We start from the raw sequence: 15,905 nt of genomic DNA, 5'->3' as shown, positions 1-15,905 counted from the left end.
TCTGGGAGTCGGGACCCCAATTTACCAGTACAATTCTCAATGTTAGAGAGTGTACACATGGAACCAAATGGACCCACAAGGGTCCATTTGGTTCCATTTGTACTGTACAGTCGGAGTTACAGATCCGTAAGGTCTACTTTGGTTCCTATCAATCATTTAGCTGGGAATCCCTTCAAACACCATTGGTGGTCCCCACGTTGTGCCCCAGTGTTTTATTTCTTTGTGGGTGATTTAACAAAAACTTGTATTTTATTCCACTGAAGAAGCATCTCTGTGATGCTCTTTCACAGCTGACAAAGACATTATATCATTGTCTTGATGATTTCAGAGAGAGATTAAATCAAGCAATTAAATCTGACATCTGAGTAATGTGTTCTTGCACATCCATCATCTGTGAAGCCATGTATTTGCTCTCAGCACATTAACATTTCATCACCAGAGCTAATGGCAGGAGTAGGGATAGTTATGTTATGTGGTACTACTATGGTGCATTTGGAGCTACTGTCGCCTCAGAAACGGAGGAACTGGAAGTCATCATGGGAGAGATTACAGCAGTCATGATCTGTCCTTCCTGTTGCAGTGCCATTTCACCGGCGTCACGGAGACCAGACGAGAGAAAAGCTGAATATGCTGCATAGAGAGAACTGGTTTTGACAGTGTTTGATGTGTGTTAGTTTGATTTGGCTGCTTCTATGGTGGTTTATTTGTGTGTGTGTGTGTGTGTGTGTGTGTGTGTGTGTGTGTGTGTGTGTGTGTGTGTGTGTGTGTGTGTGTGTGTGTGTGTGTGTGTGTGTGTGTGTGTGTGTGTGTGTGGGTGTATTTTGTTTACTCATCCGTATTGTGTGTGTGTGTGTGTGTGTGTGTGCCTGCCTGCGTGCGTGCGTGCGCGTGTGTGCACGTGTGTGCGCGTGCGTGTGTGTTTGTGTGTGTGGTGGAACTGCTGAGCAGGTGTGTGAGGAGGATGGGGCCCAACACTAAGGGTTCACAGGCGGATGTTTAGGCTGTGCTTCTCTCTCTGCTGACAGACGTGGATGAAATGACCCTGGCATGTCACTGCTGATTAGAGAGGCCACTTTTTCATGTCCATCTCCTCTGTCTGGAAAATGTCACGTTATTCCCCGCCATCGATGACAATGTCCAAACCAGAGACAGATCTGAAGCATGTCTTTTAGGGCGAGTAGTTAAGAGCAGTATTGTATAAAATATATTTTTTCCAAACAGAAATAACATGAAGTCATGTCAAAAAAATCTAAAAAAGAGACATGGGAAAAGAACGCCTTCATTTTCTGTTGCCTTATTCTGTAGATGAAGGTAAGCTAAACTGACAGCTCATGCTTTCTGATCATTTCTGAACATGTTGATATCAACAGTGTGATATCAGTATAGACTTTATATGGTATGAGAATGGCACCGGAACCACCTGGGAATGGAATGATGATCAGAAATACTGTGGGATTAGATGAGCAGCTGCTAATCTGGCAAAGGTTCCTCCATTAAACTGGCTTTGGACGGCAGGGTATGTAATCACCTGGACAGGGATTGATGCTTACATTCCTCTTGTGATTAGATGGGCCCTTGCGGCTCCTCTGCCAGCCAGTGTGTACATGTTGCCAGTAGGGAAGAGCAATCACAGACATCAATCCTCTGCCATCAATGCTAAACACCGTACTCTGCTCAACAGAGCCCAAACGACAGGCCTGGATTACATGCTGTATATTAGAATCACAGCGTGCATGTGCACACGCACGCATTCACGCACGTGCGCGCGCGCACACACACACACACACACACACACACACACACACACACACACACACACACACACACACACACACACACACACACACACACACACACTTAAAGGTGAAGAAGTGATTTATGCACCGTTTGTGAGTGTATGGAATGTGATGCTGCACCACAGAGGCAGATTCACGTGTGAGCTTCGTTGTGGATCTCACAGCTTGTTTATTGTGAAATTCAAGGAATCCTGGATTCCTTGAATTTCACATGTCTTAACGAGAGATTGCAGGTTGACCTAGGGGATTCAAGCAGATATGGCCATTGGGCTCTCAGAGATGGATGAGCACACTCGCCCTGTGGCTCTCTGACCTAGCAACCCCACAACTCACACAAACACATCATTAAGACCACTATTTCTGTCAACAATTAACTAGCGCAATTAATAAATTGAACACGCGTACAGACTCGCGGGGGATGTGGATCACTTTGGTGGTCGGTCTTCGGTGGAAGTACGTCCTCTTCCCACCGCTCAGGTTAAACCATAACATTAGTTTTCCCATAAACATTAAGGCTGGGGAATTAGTTCACTTGGCCGAATGCCTGACACCTACTTTCCACTGCTTAAAATGAGCCAACTGGTGGGGAGCCCTCTTAGCTGGGTTTGTGTGACCTAAAGAGCATCAGCTAGGTGTTAACAGGCCGATGATACAGTACTGTGAGTGTGTGATAAAAGGTGGTCAGAGTGTCTCACACCGCAGATGTTGATGTTTCGTGACAACGGCCAGGTGTCTCTTTCACTCACACATTTTTTTCTCTCTCTCTCTCGGTCTCTTTCCATCACCGTGGCCGTGTGCAGCGCTGTGCAGCTATGGTGTGTGCTTCAATGGGGGCCAGTGTCGCGCGGGATCCACCCAGCTTTGTGACTGTCCTGCTGGATTCAATGGGCCCAGCTGTCAGTATGGTGAGTACAGGTGGTTTCATAGTGGTCCAATCATTTCTCTCTCTTTTCCATCCACCTCATGTTATTCCCTGGTGGTCTGTCTTTTTCCTGACTTCTCCTGACAGCTTATCTGTATTATCCAATTTAATTGAGTTTCATTTTCAGCCAGTAAAAGCACTTAGCAGGTAGTTTAGAGGATAGATAAATAAATGTATGTAACGTGAAAGCTCTCTTGACACTTGATGAATTGGAATTGGAACTGATAACAGGTTGCCATTTCATTAAAAACACATTTTGGGCTATTTACTGTGAGCCAATGTTTTGATGCATTTCTGCCAAATCCCCAAGCCTCAATCGACTCCCCCTCAGTGATCACATTTCCCCGCTAATGAACGGGAATCGCTTCACATCTCAAAAGTTGGCTTCTTCGCCACCAGTCCAAGAATTTTATCAGCAACCTATTGTGGAAGTTGAGCTGTTGAAACAAAACAGCGGAGGATGTTGTTGTTTTTCTGATAACGCCACACGACAGGAAATTCCTCCTTGTGCTTGCTTTCCACTGTCCCTCCTTTAGTTTTGGGCCCCGCGCAGACACCCTAAAACGATGGGCCATATAGCGCTCATCCAAGTTCAAAGCCACAGGAACCGCTGAACAATGGGAGTCCCTTTACAGTGTACAGCCTGACCTGGTTTAGCCCAATCTGGCCAGGAACCAGGACCGTCCAGCTCTCGTCCAGAATGCCAACTCCAACATCAGCAGATGGTTATCTTTCAGGTCTCTGTGGGGTCGGAGGTAGCCATGTGATAACCCCAGCACCGTACAGCCACTTATCTCTTGCCTGGTTATTACAGCAACCGTCATCAAGCTCGGACAGGCCCGAGAGTGACAGGTCCTTGCAAGGGATCGCAGCTCTCTGCGGCGGCCCGAGCTGACCTAGCTTCTTAGCAGGTTATTTAATGCTTGAACGAGAGGCTTAATCATTAGGACAGAGGCGCCATGATGAGCACACATGCTCATTGAGGTGCCGCTTAGCACAGCTGGAGGCCACTTGGGTGTCTTCTCCAGGCTCTTCCTTGTGGGTTCAATCCAGTGATGATGGAAGACATCTGTTTAGCATCAACTGTGCTGGCTGTGTCCACATACCCCCCAAAAAAAGAAGGCTGCATAGCATTACATAAAATTGCACACATAACCCCCCCCCCCTCCCCCCGTTCATTTGCGGTAAACACAATTACATCAAGTCGGCGTCAACATCTATGAGTTGTGCAGTAGGCTCTGTACTACTGACGGTACAAATGACTGATCTGTACTGTGAGTACAGTGAAACCCTGAGTGGATGTGAGGGTTTTAACCCATTTAGACTGGGAAAGAATCTGTGTCATTTTTTGATTTCATTGGCTATTCAAAAATAGCAGATCTGCAAGCTCGTAGCGCGGCTCTCGGTGCCGTGCTACAAGCTTGCAGATCCTCTATTTTCGAAAAATCTTAGATTTTTTTTCAATATATATATATATTTTTTAAAGCAAACATTTGTAACTCAAATCTTTGCTTCTAGGGATTCTACAAATGTCTTCTAAATCCTCAAACCTTTTCATGTCAAGGACCACCCAAAATGATATGTACTGTATTTGGCCGCCGACCACATCCCAAAATATTTTGTTCCAGGGACCCCCCCCCCCCACAGAAGCAAAGATTTGAGTTACAAATGTTCCCTTTAAATATATATATATATTCAAATATTTGCACAAATGTTTTTATTTTATTTTTCTATAGCAGATCATCTACAAGCTCCTACTGTAGCTTGTATACCTGCTATTTTTGAATAGCCAAATAAATCTTAAAATGATACAGATGCTTTCCCGGTCTTAATGGATTAATGTATTATATATGTGTTCTGTGTGATGATAGGATGCATGGTAGGGGTGGGAAACACCAGGGACCTCACCTTTTCCATTTTAATCACAATTCTTGGGCCACGGTTTGAAAAGATCAAGATTCTTCTATCTATTACGTTTCTGCGATTCACCAAAATGTTTTGTTGTTGGTGTTGTTGACTGCCATAAAAAAGTTGCAGTCTTTCAAAAACACAATATAAAAATATATGTCTCTTAATTGTACAAAATGGATTCTATGCACCAAATAATGCCCCCTGTGACCCTCACTACCAGAGATCATCAGTCACTTTGAGCAGGTCTGTGACCACGCAGACTAGCCCTGCGGTATGGCTTTTTGATTGATTGATTGATTGATTGATTGATTGAACACTTTATTAGTCAGACCGTCAGACGTGGTACAGTCAAGGCTAAAAGATCAGTGGTGGAAAAAGTACTCACATTTCTTACTTACGTAAAAGTATCAATACTGCAATGTAGAAATACTACAAGTAATAGTCCGGAATACAACATTTACTTGAGTAAAAGTACAAAAGTATTGGTATCAAAATGTACTTAAAGTACCAAACGTAAAAGTACTCATTATGAAGAATGTTTTAAAATGTATTAAAAACCTTTGAAATTAGCAGATCTACAAGCTCACAGCGCATTGTGAGCTTATAGATCGTCTATTTTCAAATGGCTGAAGTGGTTAATGCATGTTCTGTAATAATAATCAAAATCTACAAAGTAACTATAACTAAAGTTTTCAAATAATTGTAGTGGAGTAAAAGTATAATATTTGCCTCTGAGATCTATTGGAGTAGAAGTAAAAGTACTGACATTTTTAAATGATCCATTAAAGTAAAAAGTAAGTACAGTACTTGAGTACATGTACTTAGTTACTTTCCACCACTGAAAAATGATAACACAAAAAAAGTCCTGGGGACTTGTTTCCATTGTGCCATAGTTCCCTGACACATGATGATGCATAACGGGAGAGAGAGGATGCAAGGGGCAGGGCACCCTGAGGCCTTTTATGACCCATCCCTCAACTCCGGCTCTATGTATTGTCACGGGCCAGAGAAGATGTAAATCTTTGCGACGATGACGTTCTTCAAAGTCCTTACTCTGACGTATATTTTCCGTGAATTTATTTTACAGGTGTTATGGCCGCTTAGAATGTATTTTCTCTCATATTTGTCTCTGAGGACATATTTAGCTGGAGGGAGTTGAGTTACATTAGGAAATGCTAAAACCCCTGTGCATTTTACAGTGGGTGTATGTCATCTTAAATGCTTCGCTTTTCCCTTTCTATGCGTCAAGACCTACCAGCGTTGCTCAAAATGGGGAATCGTTGTCACAGCTGGGGACTGGTTTGTATGCAGAAGACCCTTACCCTGCAGCTCTCCCCTCTATTGGAGGCTAATATACTTTCAGTGCCATGGCAGTTATATTACTCTGTGATTGAGCAGAAAGGGCTTCTGGATGCATGGGTGTGGAGACTTGGATTGGTTCTGCCTGACCACAGGGAACCTTTGTGTTTGACCAGAGCACTGATAACCTCAGAGCTGGACTTTTGTGGTCCAGCACCGTGCCTAATAGACGCCCGAGGGCAAAAGGACTATAGATGTAGGCTGAGTACAAAGTGTTTCATTCTAGATAGAGCCATAACATCACCTCTAATAATGAATGACTCTTGTTTTGGAAATGGCTCTGATATGTGGTTTAACCGCCACAAAAAGCACTCTCTGGTGGTCCAGCTACTATGCCTCTCTTTGTAACTTTGTCACATTCTTGAGCTACCACAGGATAACCGCAGTGGTCGACTGCGTACCGGACAGCTCCCAGCGCATGCACACAGGCTATTATTACAGCTCTGCTTACTGTTGTGGTCTTTTGTGCGTTCTCGGAACTGTCAGTCGATATTCGCCTCACTCTTGTCATGTTGTCACATGTTTACATATAAGCTAAAGCCGTGGCGGCGGCAGCAGTTACAGGCTAACGCACCGAGCCACACATCACACAGATTCACTCATCGTTTAATGCCTTTTGCATGTTGTCAGTTGTCTGAACATTCCTATGCAATTGCATGTGGCGATATCTTCTCAGGATGCTTTCATGTGGTTTGCCCGTGTTTGTGTATGGAAATTGGTCTGTGTTTATGCCATTCAAGGACCTAATTAGTCTCCTGCTCCCAATAGTTGTCTGGGGGTGGTGGAGTGTCATCTGTTTTTCAGTTACATCATCTCGTAAAACATATAATTTTTATTTTTCATTTTGGTAAGTCTCCTAGCTCTGTGGTAAGTAGAAGTATGGAGCCCAGGGGGAGTCTGTCTTATAATTCACATTTATTTTGAACGGGCACTTGTCTCATCTTCGTTCAACCGCAAACGCTGGGATTAATTAGTTAATTACAAGATTAAACAATTACATCTGATTGATGGGGACATCTTTTTATGTTGCTTCATGTTAAACCGCTATCACGATCACTGATCATGTTTTAATTAGCTGTTTGCTGTTTTAATTAAGATAAGCGTCACTTGTTGCCACACATGCAAACACCAATGCACATACCCCATGTGGTAATGGGTGGTGAGTGACATGCGGATTATGGACAAATAAGAATGATATGCTTTCATATACGAATTCCAAAGGTACCATTTAGTCATAAGCGTAGGAAGCAAAAATTCCCTTAAAATTCTTGCACATTGAAGTTGTTAGGGAGCACATTGTTTCGTAATGCACTGGAACCAATTTATCACAGCTCTAGGTGAGTCTTGGTGCTTCTTCAAACCTTTCACCATTTAAAATGGTTCCAGCCTCTTTGCCCTGGGTCCTTATGGGATTCAGGTACTGCAGAGAATATCCAGCCTGTCATCAGCAGACAAGTGGTGTCCTCTGGGATCAAGAGCTTCCAATCTTTTCAGACTTCTGGCAGGGCAGATGTCTTCATACCAGCCAACATCTGGGCTCAGCCTCAGATGCACACAGTTGTAGTCTGTGTCCTATGAAAACCGATCTTATTGTAACTGTCTTTTCTTTACAACCACTTAATGTGACATGCACTGACGCAAACAGTACAATGGAAGTAATCTAAAAAGCAAAAAAAGTGACACAATAAAACTTCTTGATTCTGTAATAGGGTTGTGTAGTTACCTTGCCATGATACCTTGCCGTAACTCTAAAGGTGGCCAAGGAAACCAAAATAATTGCTCCATTGATTAGAAATTGATAATCCAATACAGGCTCCTCATTGACTTACATTGTACAGTGAAGAGGCTCAGGAAGAGCTCTTTTGGCCTGTAAACAAAAGGAAACAAAGTTGATTCTGACAATATAGAACATCACCAAACCCGGTACTATTGCTAGTAAAAATAGCTAAATCAACCAAACCCGGTGTTATTTCTTTATATAAAAATGTCAACGTCCTGTTGACATTTTTATACAAAAAAATAGCACTGAGTTTGATGACGTTCTATATTGTCAGAATCAACTTTGTTTGCCTTCGTTTATGGGCTAAAAGAGCTTGAGCATATGGTTTGATTTGAATGATCAATTTCTAATCAATGAAGCAATTATTTTAGATTTCTTGCCCACCTTTGGAGTTACATCATTGCAAGGTAACTACACAACCCAAACCTCTACTAAAGTGGTCTAGCCCTTTAAGCCCTTTATACTTTGTCATAATGACGAATAGTGAAAATAGCCAATACATTGTACAAGCTCACAACGTGTTGCCATGCGACGCATTGTTAGCTTGTAGATTGGCTATTGTTCCTATTTTAGTATTTTTTGACCTTTTTGACATTTACATGCCCAAAAGGCTGAAAGTTGTTAACCTGGATACATGCTTGGCTGCACGTATTGCTTTGGCCCAGTTCTACATTGTAAGTCCACGAATTGACCCTGTTTAGATGCTTGTATATAATTTCATGAACCCAAAGCTGTAAAAAAGAAGGAGAAAAAGAAAAAAAGAAATCAGTCAAAGAGCCCTTTCAGCCCTTTTCTCTAATTGTGGTTTTTACTTTGTGCAAACGGTTTCTGGATCATAAGCTCATGTCATGTCTTGGCTTGGTTTGGGGTCATGGTGATGCCAGCAGGGCCAGCCTGCTCGACGCATCACTCATGACGGGCCCCCAGCTGATGCCTATCATCATTATCATAATTCTGTAATGTACGCTTCAAAGCATCCCAGGCATGCTTTCTCAGCAGTGGACACACTGTCTTTGAACCTTTCAGGAGCATGTTAGCGTCATTATCTTCACAGCTGAAAAGTCACTTGGATTCATGACCCCAGTTTGATTAGAATAAGAGATGGTTATCTGCTTAATGTTGCCATTCAAGAAAAAAAAACATTTATAGTTGATGTCAGAGTGAAAAGTATTAATTAATTTGAAATATGTGCATTTTCTCCTATTTTTGTTGTTGTTGTAAGAAAGAGATGTATAACAATTTAGCGCATAATGTTCGCCATAGCAATGATTAAACAGTTCAATAGTTAACTAGTTAAGTTATTAATAGATAACTTTTTAATTGAGATTTTTTTAATCTCAGCTTTATTACTACTGCATTATGCAAAAATATAGGCTACCTCTGCCTGAAAGCACATTAGCATCCTAAACGTATTCTAATATCTAGTGTACCATATCCCCATTCATATTAGAATGGGGATGTCGACTGGGATAGTGGTCCAGACCAGTCTGCCCAGCTGGACAGTATGATGGCATTCCTCCACTCCTGACCACCAAAGTGGACAGAATGCAGGAAAAAAAAGGTCACAATGTTCTCCGTCACGCAACAGCACACAATGTCTGTGGAGCACAGAAGACTCACAATAGAGTTCCAATTACTGAACGAAGTTTTAACACTTGGGTATTGAATAGGACCTACTGTATTCAAAGTTTAGGTTAGTTGACAGATCGCTCTGAATAGCAAGGTCAATTAATGCTCAGGAGCATGATTGCACAAAATGTGAACCCTCCACAGTTCAGCTGGCCGGGTTCCTGTGGAATGTTCACTGAGATGTGCCACAGAGAACGAACGAGATACCAGAAGGATATATCGTGCTCTATCAGCAAAACTCTCACAACAGTCGGAATGCTGTGACATCCACATTTGATCATGTTTGTGCAGCACATCGGAGGGTGTTTTCAGCACGTTGTACCAAAACATTTTATATTGACTTGTTAAAATCACTGCATCCGAATGGTTTCTTAAAGCAGTCATTCTCAAACTTTTTTAATTTCAAAGAAATTAAAACGTTTAGGCCACGCCGCCACGGACCCCCATTTGATATGATCTTTTATCTCTGGGACGCCAATCCACACTGTCAAATCCTGAGTGTTCATTTAACTTGTATTACCAGGACGCTGGCTCACTGACAGCGAGCTGTGTAGCCACAGAGACGGCTGGGATTGATGGGGTGTTGGACATGTCATAGAGCGGGTTTCACCACCATCCACCCCCTCTCTCCTGCTTCAACTCCAACTCTTCAACTTTGAGTACAAATGGCGTCCATTTGGCTCCATTTGTACGCCCTCAGAGTTACAAACCTGTGAGGGTCCATTTGGTCCCTAACTATCAATCATTTAGCTGGGACCTGGAGCCCCCTTAAGAACCCCTGGATGTCCCCGGAGCCCACATTGATGGCCATGTGTCCCATTTTTGCCAGTCTTCAGATTCATGGCTATTCATAATTCATTATCTTTCAACTATAATAGGTGAAACTGCACTGTGGGGTTGTATGTGAACAATGCAGCACACGGGCAGATCGCTGGTCAAGAATTCGGCGTGAAAAGCCACGGGTCTCTCTTAAATCCTTGACCTTTTGAAATACCATGACATTTAAATTTCTAGCTGATTGTTTGTTTTTTCTACAGAAAATGTTTCCCCTCCTGTTTTCCTGAGCATTGTTACCAGCTGTCATTTAAACCGAGGGACATTGCTAGCCAAAAGCTTCTGGAACATGCAGACAGTTTCCCAGAACTTGACAAATGCATGGCAAAGAAAAACAACCAAATAAATAGTGACTTCAAAATGTCTTAAAGGTATTCAAAGATTCAAGAATCAAAGGGGTTTATTTATCACTCACTCTTACAAGTACAAGCAGCGAAAAGTTGTAACATGCTCTGCAAACAGTGCTAACAATAACAATATAGAAGACAACAATTCTAAAAACATGTTATTTTAGAATGATTATATAATATTTTGACATAGCTGTTTCTGCCCGACAGCAGAGATATAGTGTACGTAGGTAATTAAATATAGTCCAACTGGTATTGTGGCATAGAGACATACTGTTCTACTTTGAACCCACTTTATAAAAAAAAAAGAAGGGGAAAAAATGCACATTTTTGTCATCAAACAGTACTACATGGCCTTGTGGCCTAGAGAGTGAGATGTGCCAAGCCTTGATCCTTTTCAAGGTAGATGCACAGTGCAAAAAATGTCAGCATTTTTTCTGACTTTAGTTGTCCTCATAGAGGTGTGAGAATGTGCCCACTGGCACTAAACACTGTGGGAAGGAACACTTGTGCTGGTTGTTGTGGTTAAGTAAAGACAAGTAAAGGTAAAACCGTTGACAGCAATGTAGAGTGTATAGAGAAATTAAGGGAGAATAATTTAGCAACTGGGACATACAGAATGTACAGTAAATACTAAGTATATAATGCTGGTGCAATATGTGGAGGGGGTTTTGTGCCAAAAAGAAAGAAAATAAAGACAGTGTGTGCTCTGTTGTGAAGGTATTCATTTAAGCAGTCACACAGCGGTGGGGTGTAGAAGGGGGCAGTGATGGGAACAACAGTTTAGCTGTAGACAGATCCAACCACTAAGTACTGTAGATCATTTTTACGACAGGTTATCAGGTCATCAAATTGAACCCCTCTGACTGTGTTACAGTCTGTCACAAATCTCCCTTTGACTCTCATTCCCCTGCTCTCTCTGTCTCTCTCTCTCTTTTACCTTCCTTCCCTCAGAATTTTGCTGGCTGTAGACGTTAACACGTTTGATGACACACTTGTGTTTAACACACACATGAACACGCACACAGGCGTGCGCACGCGCATGCACACAAAACTGTGTCATATGCACCAAGTTCACAGTGACCTTAGACCTTGTTCATTGTAGAACAGCTGTGTCAAGAGAGAAGCAGATTCATATATATGTATATATACGTGTATATAGAAAGTAGGTGTTGGACCTGGTGTTTGTTGGTTCCTGTACAGCAGTGTTTGGGTGTCAGGGGGAGGGTCCGTTCAGATGTTCCTCTTTTAGAGTACCTCTGTTCAAGCCCTATTAGCTGGGCTACTCTACAATTACTTGCAGCTGAATAGAGGTCTCACCTCTTCGGTAAGTGTCCCGCAGCCTGTTGTAGCGTGTCTTTAACGGCCCACGTTGTCTCTTCTGCTGACAGGGCTCCTTTGAACATATGTACAGTAAAATAATCTGTGTTAATTTAACACAGAGAGTGTACAAATGGAACCAAATGGACCCATAAGGGTGCATTTGGTTCCATTAGTACACTCTGGGAGGTACACATATGAACTTTTTACTGTGTATTTACAAGAAACTTCTGTAAAATGGTTTGCAGGTTATTTCTGCAGCTGGTTCATTTTCATACAAATTCAATGGATGCGGCTGCCTTCCTTTTTTTCAGGAAGTTTTCATTTTAAATTCTTGCTCATATTTAGACATTCTCTTAGACATGTGGCTTCAGTAAATTCCACCGCTTTGCATGTTTTTTTTGTTTGTTTAGTTTTTTAACTCGATAATATTATTTTAATTTCATACAGTCTTCTTCACAGTCAGTTCCCTCAACATTCCCTTTGTCTAAATAGACTCTAAATAGAATAGAATCTGGAGTGTTAATAAATGCCATCCACGGGTGACCCGGCAGCAGAGTGGTAAGGGTGTATACCACATGAGCTCAAATGCCTGACAGTGAGTGCCCAGTTTGATTCCCAGCCAGACGGAAATCAAATCAAGGCTTAAAAATACCACAGAAACTAACTTAAAAAGAACAAAATTTTAAAAATAAATGGCCTAGGCTCCAATGTAGCCTGACAGCGCGTCGCAGGTTCGAGTCCCGACGGCCTTTGCTGCGTGTCACTCCCCATCTCTCTCTCCCCGTTTCCTGTCGAAGTTCACTTCTCTGTCAATAAAGGTATAAAAAGCCCAAAACATTTATCTTAAAATAAATAAATGAATGGCATCCACTGCTCCTATTAGTTAGGATGTTAGAGGACACATTCATATGTGCAAATGTACTGTGGCAATATACCACAACAATTAATTCAGCTCTGAATCAGATTATAGTATAGTATAGTCAACACAGCTTGTCAGGCTAACAATGGGAGAAGATTACTTAATCAGGTTCTCGTTACGGGGGGCTAATCAATCTTCTGCATAGCTTTTAACCACAATGTCAGCAAGCATATAAAAATATCCAGATGTGCAATGTAATCTTCCTAAGTTATGGATCCTACACACACATTTCATACCAATTGCACCATAATTGCAGTTTTTTTGGTTTAATGCTTCCTAGAATGGGCCTCCCACCTCACACACCTGTGGACTGCACTTCATATTGTACTAGAGCCCGGCCGATGCCAGATTTTTGGGTCCGATCCCGATTTTGGAGAGTCCTAGTGTAACGCCCGGGAATCAAACCCGTGTGGAAAGCCGACATATATCCACTAGCCTAAAGGGGAATTCCCCCTTGGCCGGGGGAGATATTAAACCTTTCGTCATCAGGCAGAGGCTCTGAGCCACTACTGCTGCACCCTAGACCACCTAATCTGTAGCCTCGATCTCCAGGCTGTTCTTTTTCAGTTTTGCTAAAAAATAAAAGCCTGGACCAACCAGTTGATGTTCCGGGCATAGGAAGTGTTTCATTCCCCCAACCAACCAGAGTGCAGTGGGCGTCGCTCCAAATGTTGTGACATCAGGGCTCTCAATGCTACACATTGGGGAGGAGGAGGGGCGCGGGGCGGGGCGGGGCGGGGCGGGGGCTGATGGACAGATCGGTGAACCAATAGGATCCGGCGGATCTTTTCTCCGGAGATTTTGAACCCGCCCGTCTAGACATAATATCAGACACGCCAGGGCAGTCTACCTAATCGGTGGTCTAGGGTCTCCAAAAACTGGTTTTGACCAATATATTTTTCTAAAAGTGCAACATTGTTGAATCAATTTGCATAGATTGATTGATAGATACAAATAAACACATAAACGGAACTTTATTTTATTTAACTGCTTAAGCCTTATTCAACACCAAAATAGCCGATCTACAAGCTCACAACGCATCACAACGTAACTTGCTGTGAGCTTGTAGATCTGCTATTTAAAAAACTTTTTTAACTTGTTGACTTATATAATGACATGCCCAAAATAGTGACACCAGGTTGAAAAGTGGTTAAAAATCGGGACACATCGGCGGCATAATTGCAAATACTGAAGTCAAGTAATGGCCGATATAAGAAACCCAAAGTTGTCACATGGCATTTATCTGTTTACAAGCGTGTTAACATAAGGGGAGGAGATGAGACAATAGCGCGCAGGTCGTTTCATTTCAGCTGTATTGTTCATTTGTTTGTTCAAGCGCGTGTTAAACGCACTCTGATTTACGTGCCGTGGGTGACTTGTGTTCTCTGTGCACTGTTCAGGGGATGACAGCGGAGCAGAGAGGTCAGAGGTGAAGCCAGCATGTGGACGCAGTGTGTCTCTCTGAGAGAGGACCGCTGCGTCTCATCATGGCTGGCCGTACTGGTAATAAAGCCAGGAATGTAATGTGGCCTTTCACCCTGTTTGAGGATGCGGGCTGACTCTTTATCGTCACTCGTTTATTCATCGGGCCATTTACAGACTGACAGTGATGGGAGAGAGCAGCAGTGACACAGATGTTACTAGGCTGGCCCTCGTGGGCTGCCTAAAAGAAAGAACATCCCCCCCATGCCGTCTGGAGAAACCATTTCAATCGCATCACACCACACCATTTCATGCTGCCAGCTCTGGCAAGTACACAACTGCCAGTTAATGGGTTATATATATGCTAAATATATCTGCCCCCTTCATGTTTGGGAGTGCTGAGGAATGTAAAACAAGGAGAGAGGTGAGGTCTCTGTGGCCTTGGGACCTTTCCCACTGTAAAAATAAATCCCTAAATTCTGTCCCACTGAAGAGCTTTAACTTGGGATTAAGACAAACATTTGTGAAACCACTAATGGGCGAGAATGTACCTCTTTAGAGTTCTTAACCACCCTAAATGAAAGACAAATGTGAGTCTCACTGCTCATGGCTGAAGACACAGTACATTATGAGTTTGTTGATTGCTTGATTGCTTCAGGATTGATTTAGTATGTTGTTTCTTCACTGGGGCAAATCCATTCAGGAAGTTAATAATAATAATAACTCATGAGAGTGTCATGAACATATGAAGCTATTATCCGAGATTAAAACATTGTTTTAACAATCTGTAATACCGATATAACTAGAACCCAGCAAGCACAATGACGTCATGATGACGTTATGATGACGCCCGGTCATCACCCCGGTGACGTTCAGGACTAGGCCAGATCACAGCCCATATGGGGATGATCTTTACGTCATTTACAGGACGTCATCACCGGGACATCATATGGACATTTGGACAGCAATTTTGGGTGATGAGAAATGTGTTTAGATGACGTCCTGGAAGTGACGTTTTTGTGGTCAGGATTAATTTAGGTTGAAATCAGGTGATATTCTGGGCCAGATCTGACTTGTCTTGGTTTGACTTGATCTAGCCCCAATCGAGACGTCACTGATTGGTCCGGGTCCTGACTGTGCTTGCTGGGAAGGCTACATTTGCAGTGGTTGGAGATGGTCTTCCTACTACTATGTTTGACCCTCGTGTCGGGTATGCCACTATACTGTTTGACAATGTCAATAAAGTTATTTATTGACGTTGCATTGGACTATAGATGTGGCTTGTAGAACAGATTGTAGAACATCGCTGCAATTACCTCTCTTCATTGGGAAAGGTAAACTTATAGATTGAAGCTTTAACATCACACAAACTGACATAAGTTATTATTTGAGGCTTTATTTGACAGAATGCAGTGTAGAGAGACAGGAAACACGGAGAGAGACAGTTGGGGTAGCGACATGTAGCAAATGGTCCGGCCAGCAGCCAGGAATTGAACCGGTGGCTCGCTATCATGTGTTTGGCGCCCTAACCATTTGGCTATGGGGTTGCCCCAGACTGACACCTTCAACTATTTGACATGCTGTGATAGGATCATTTGATTACAGATGAGTTGTGACAACTACTAATCCTCTTACACTGTTAGCTAATAGACTGGATTACCTT

General features: G+C 42.6%; 1 protein-coding gene across 2 annotated transcripts in view; it reads left to right on the top strand.

Moving 5' to 3' along the window:
* The window catches only part of megf6b (multiple EGF-like-domains 6b), an 84,270-nt gene that overhangs the window by 15,345 nt on the left and 53,020 nt on the right, over nt 1–15,905 (top strand). For both annotated transcript variants that reach the window (XM_080421338.1, XM_080421337.1), the window contains exon 4: nt 2,597–2,701. In XM_080421338.1, coding sequence (XP_080277464.1) covers nt 2,597–2,701 — 105 coding nt within the window. The remainder of the gene's footprint in view (nt 1–2,596; nt 2,702–15,905) is intronic.

The sequence above is a fragment of the Gymnoscopelus braueri genome (genome assembly GCF_963280865.1).
Source record: "Gymnoscopelus braueri genome assembly, chromosome: 3".
Taxonomy (NCBI): Eukaryota; Metazoa; Chordata; class Actinopteri; order Myctophiformes; family Myctophidae; genus Gymnoscopelus; species Gymnoscopelus braueri.
This window is presented reverse-complemented; position numbering and strand designations above follow the sequence as displayed.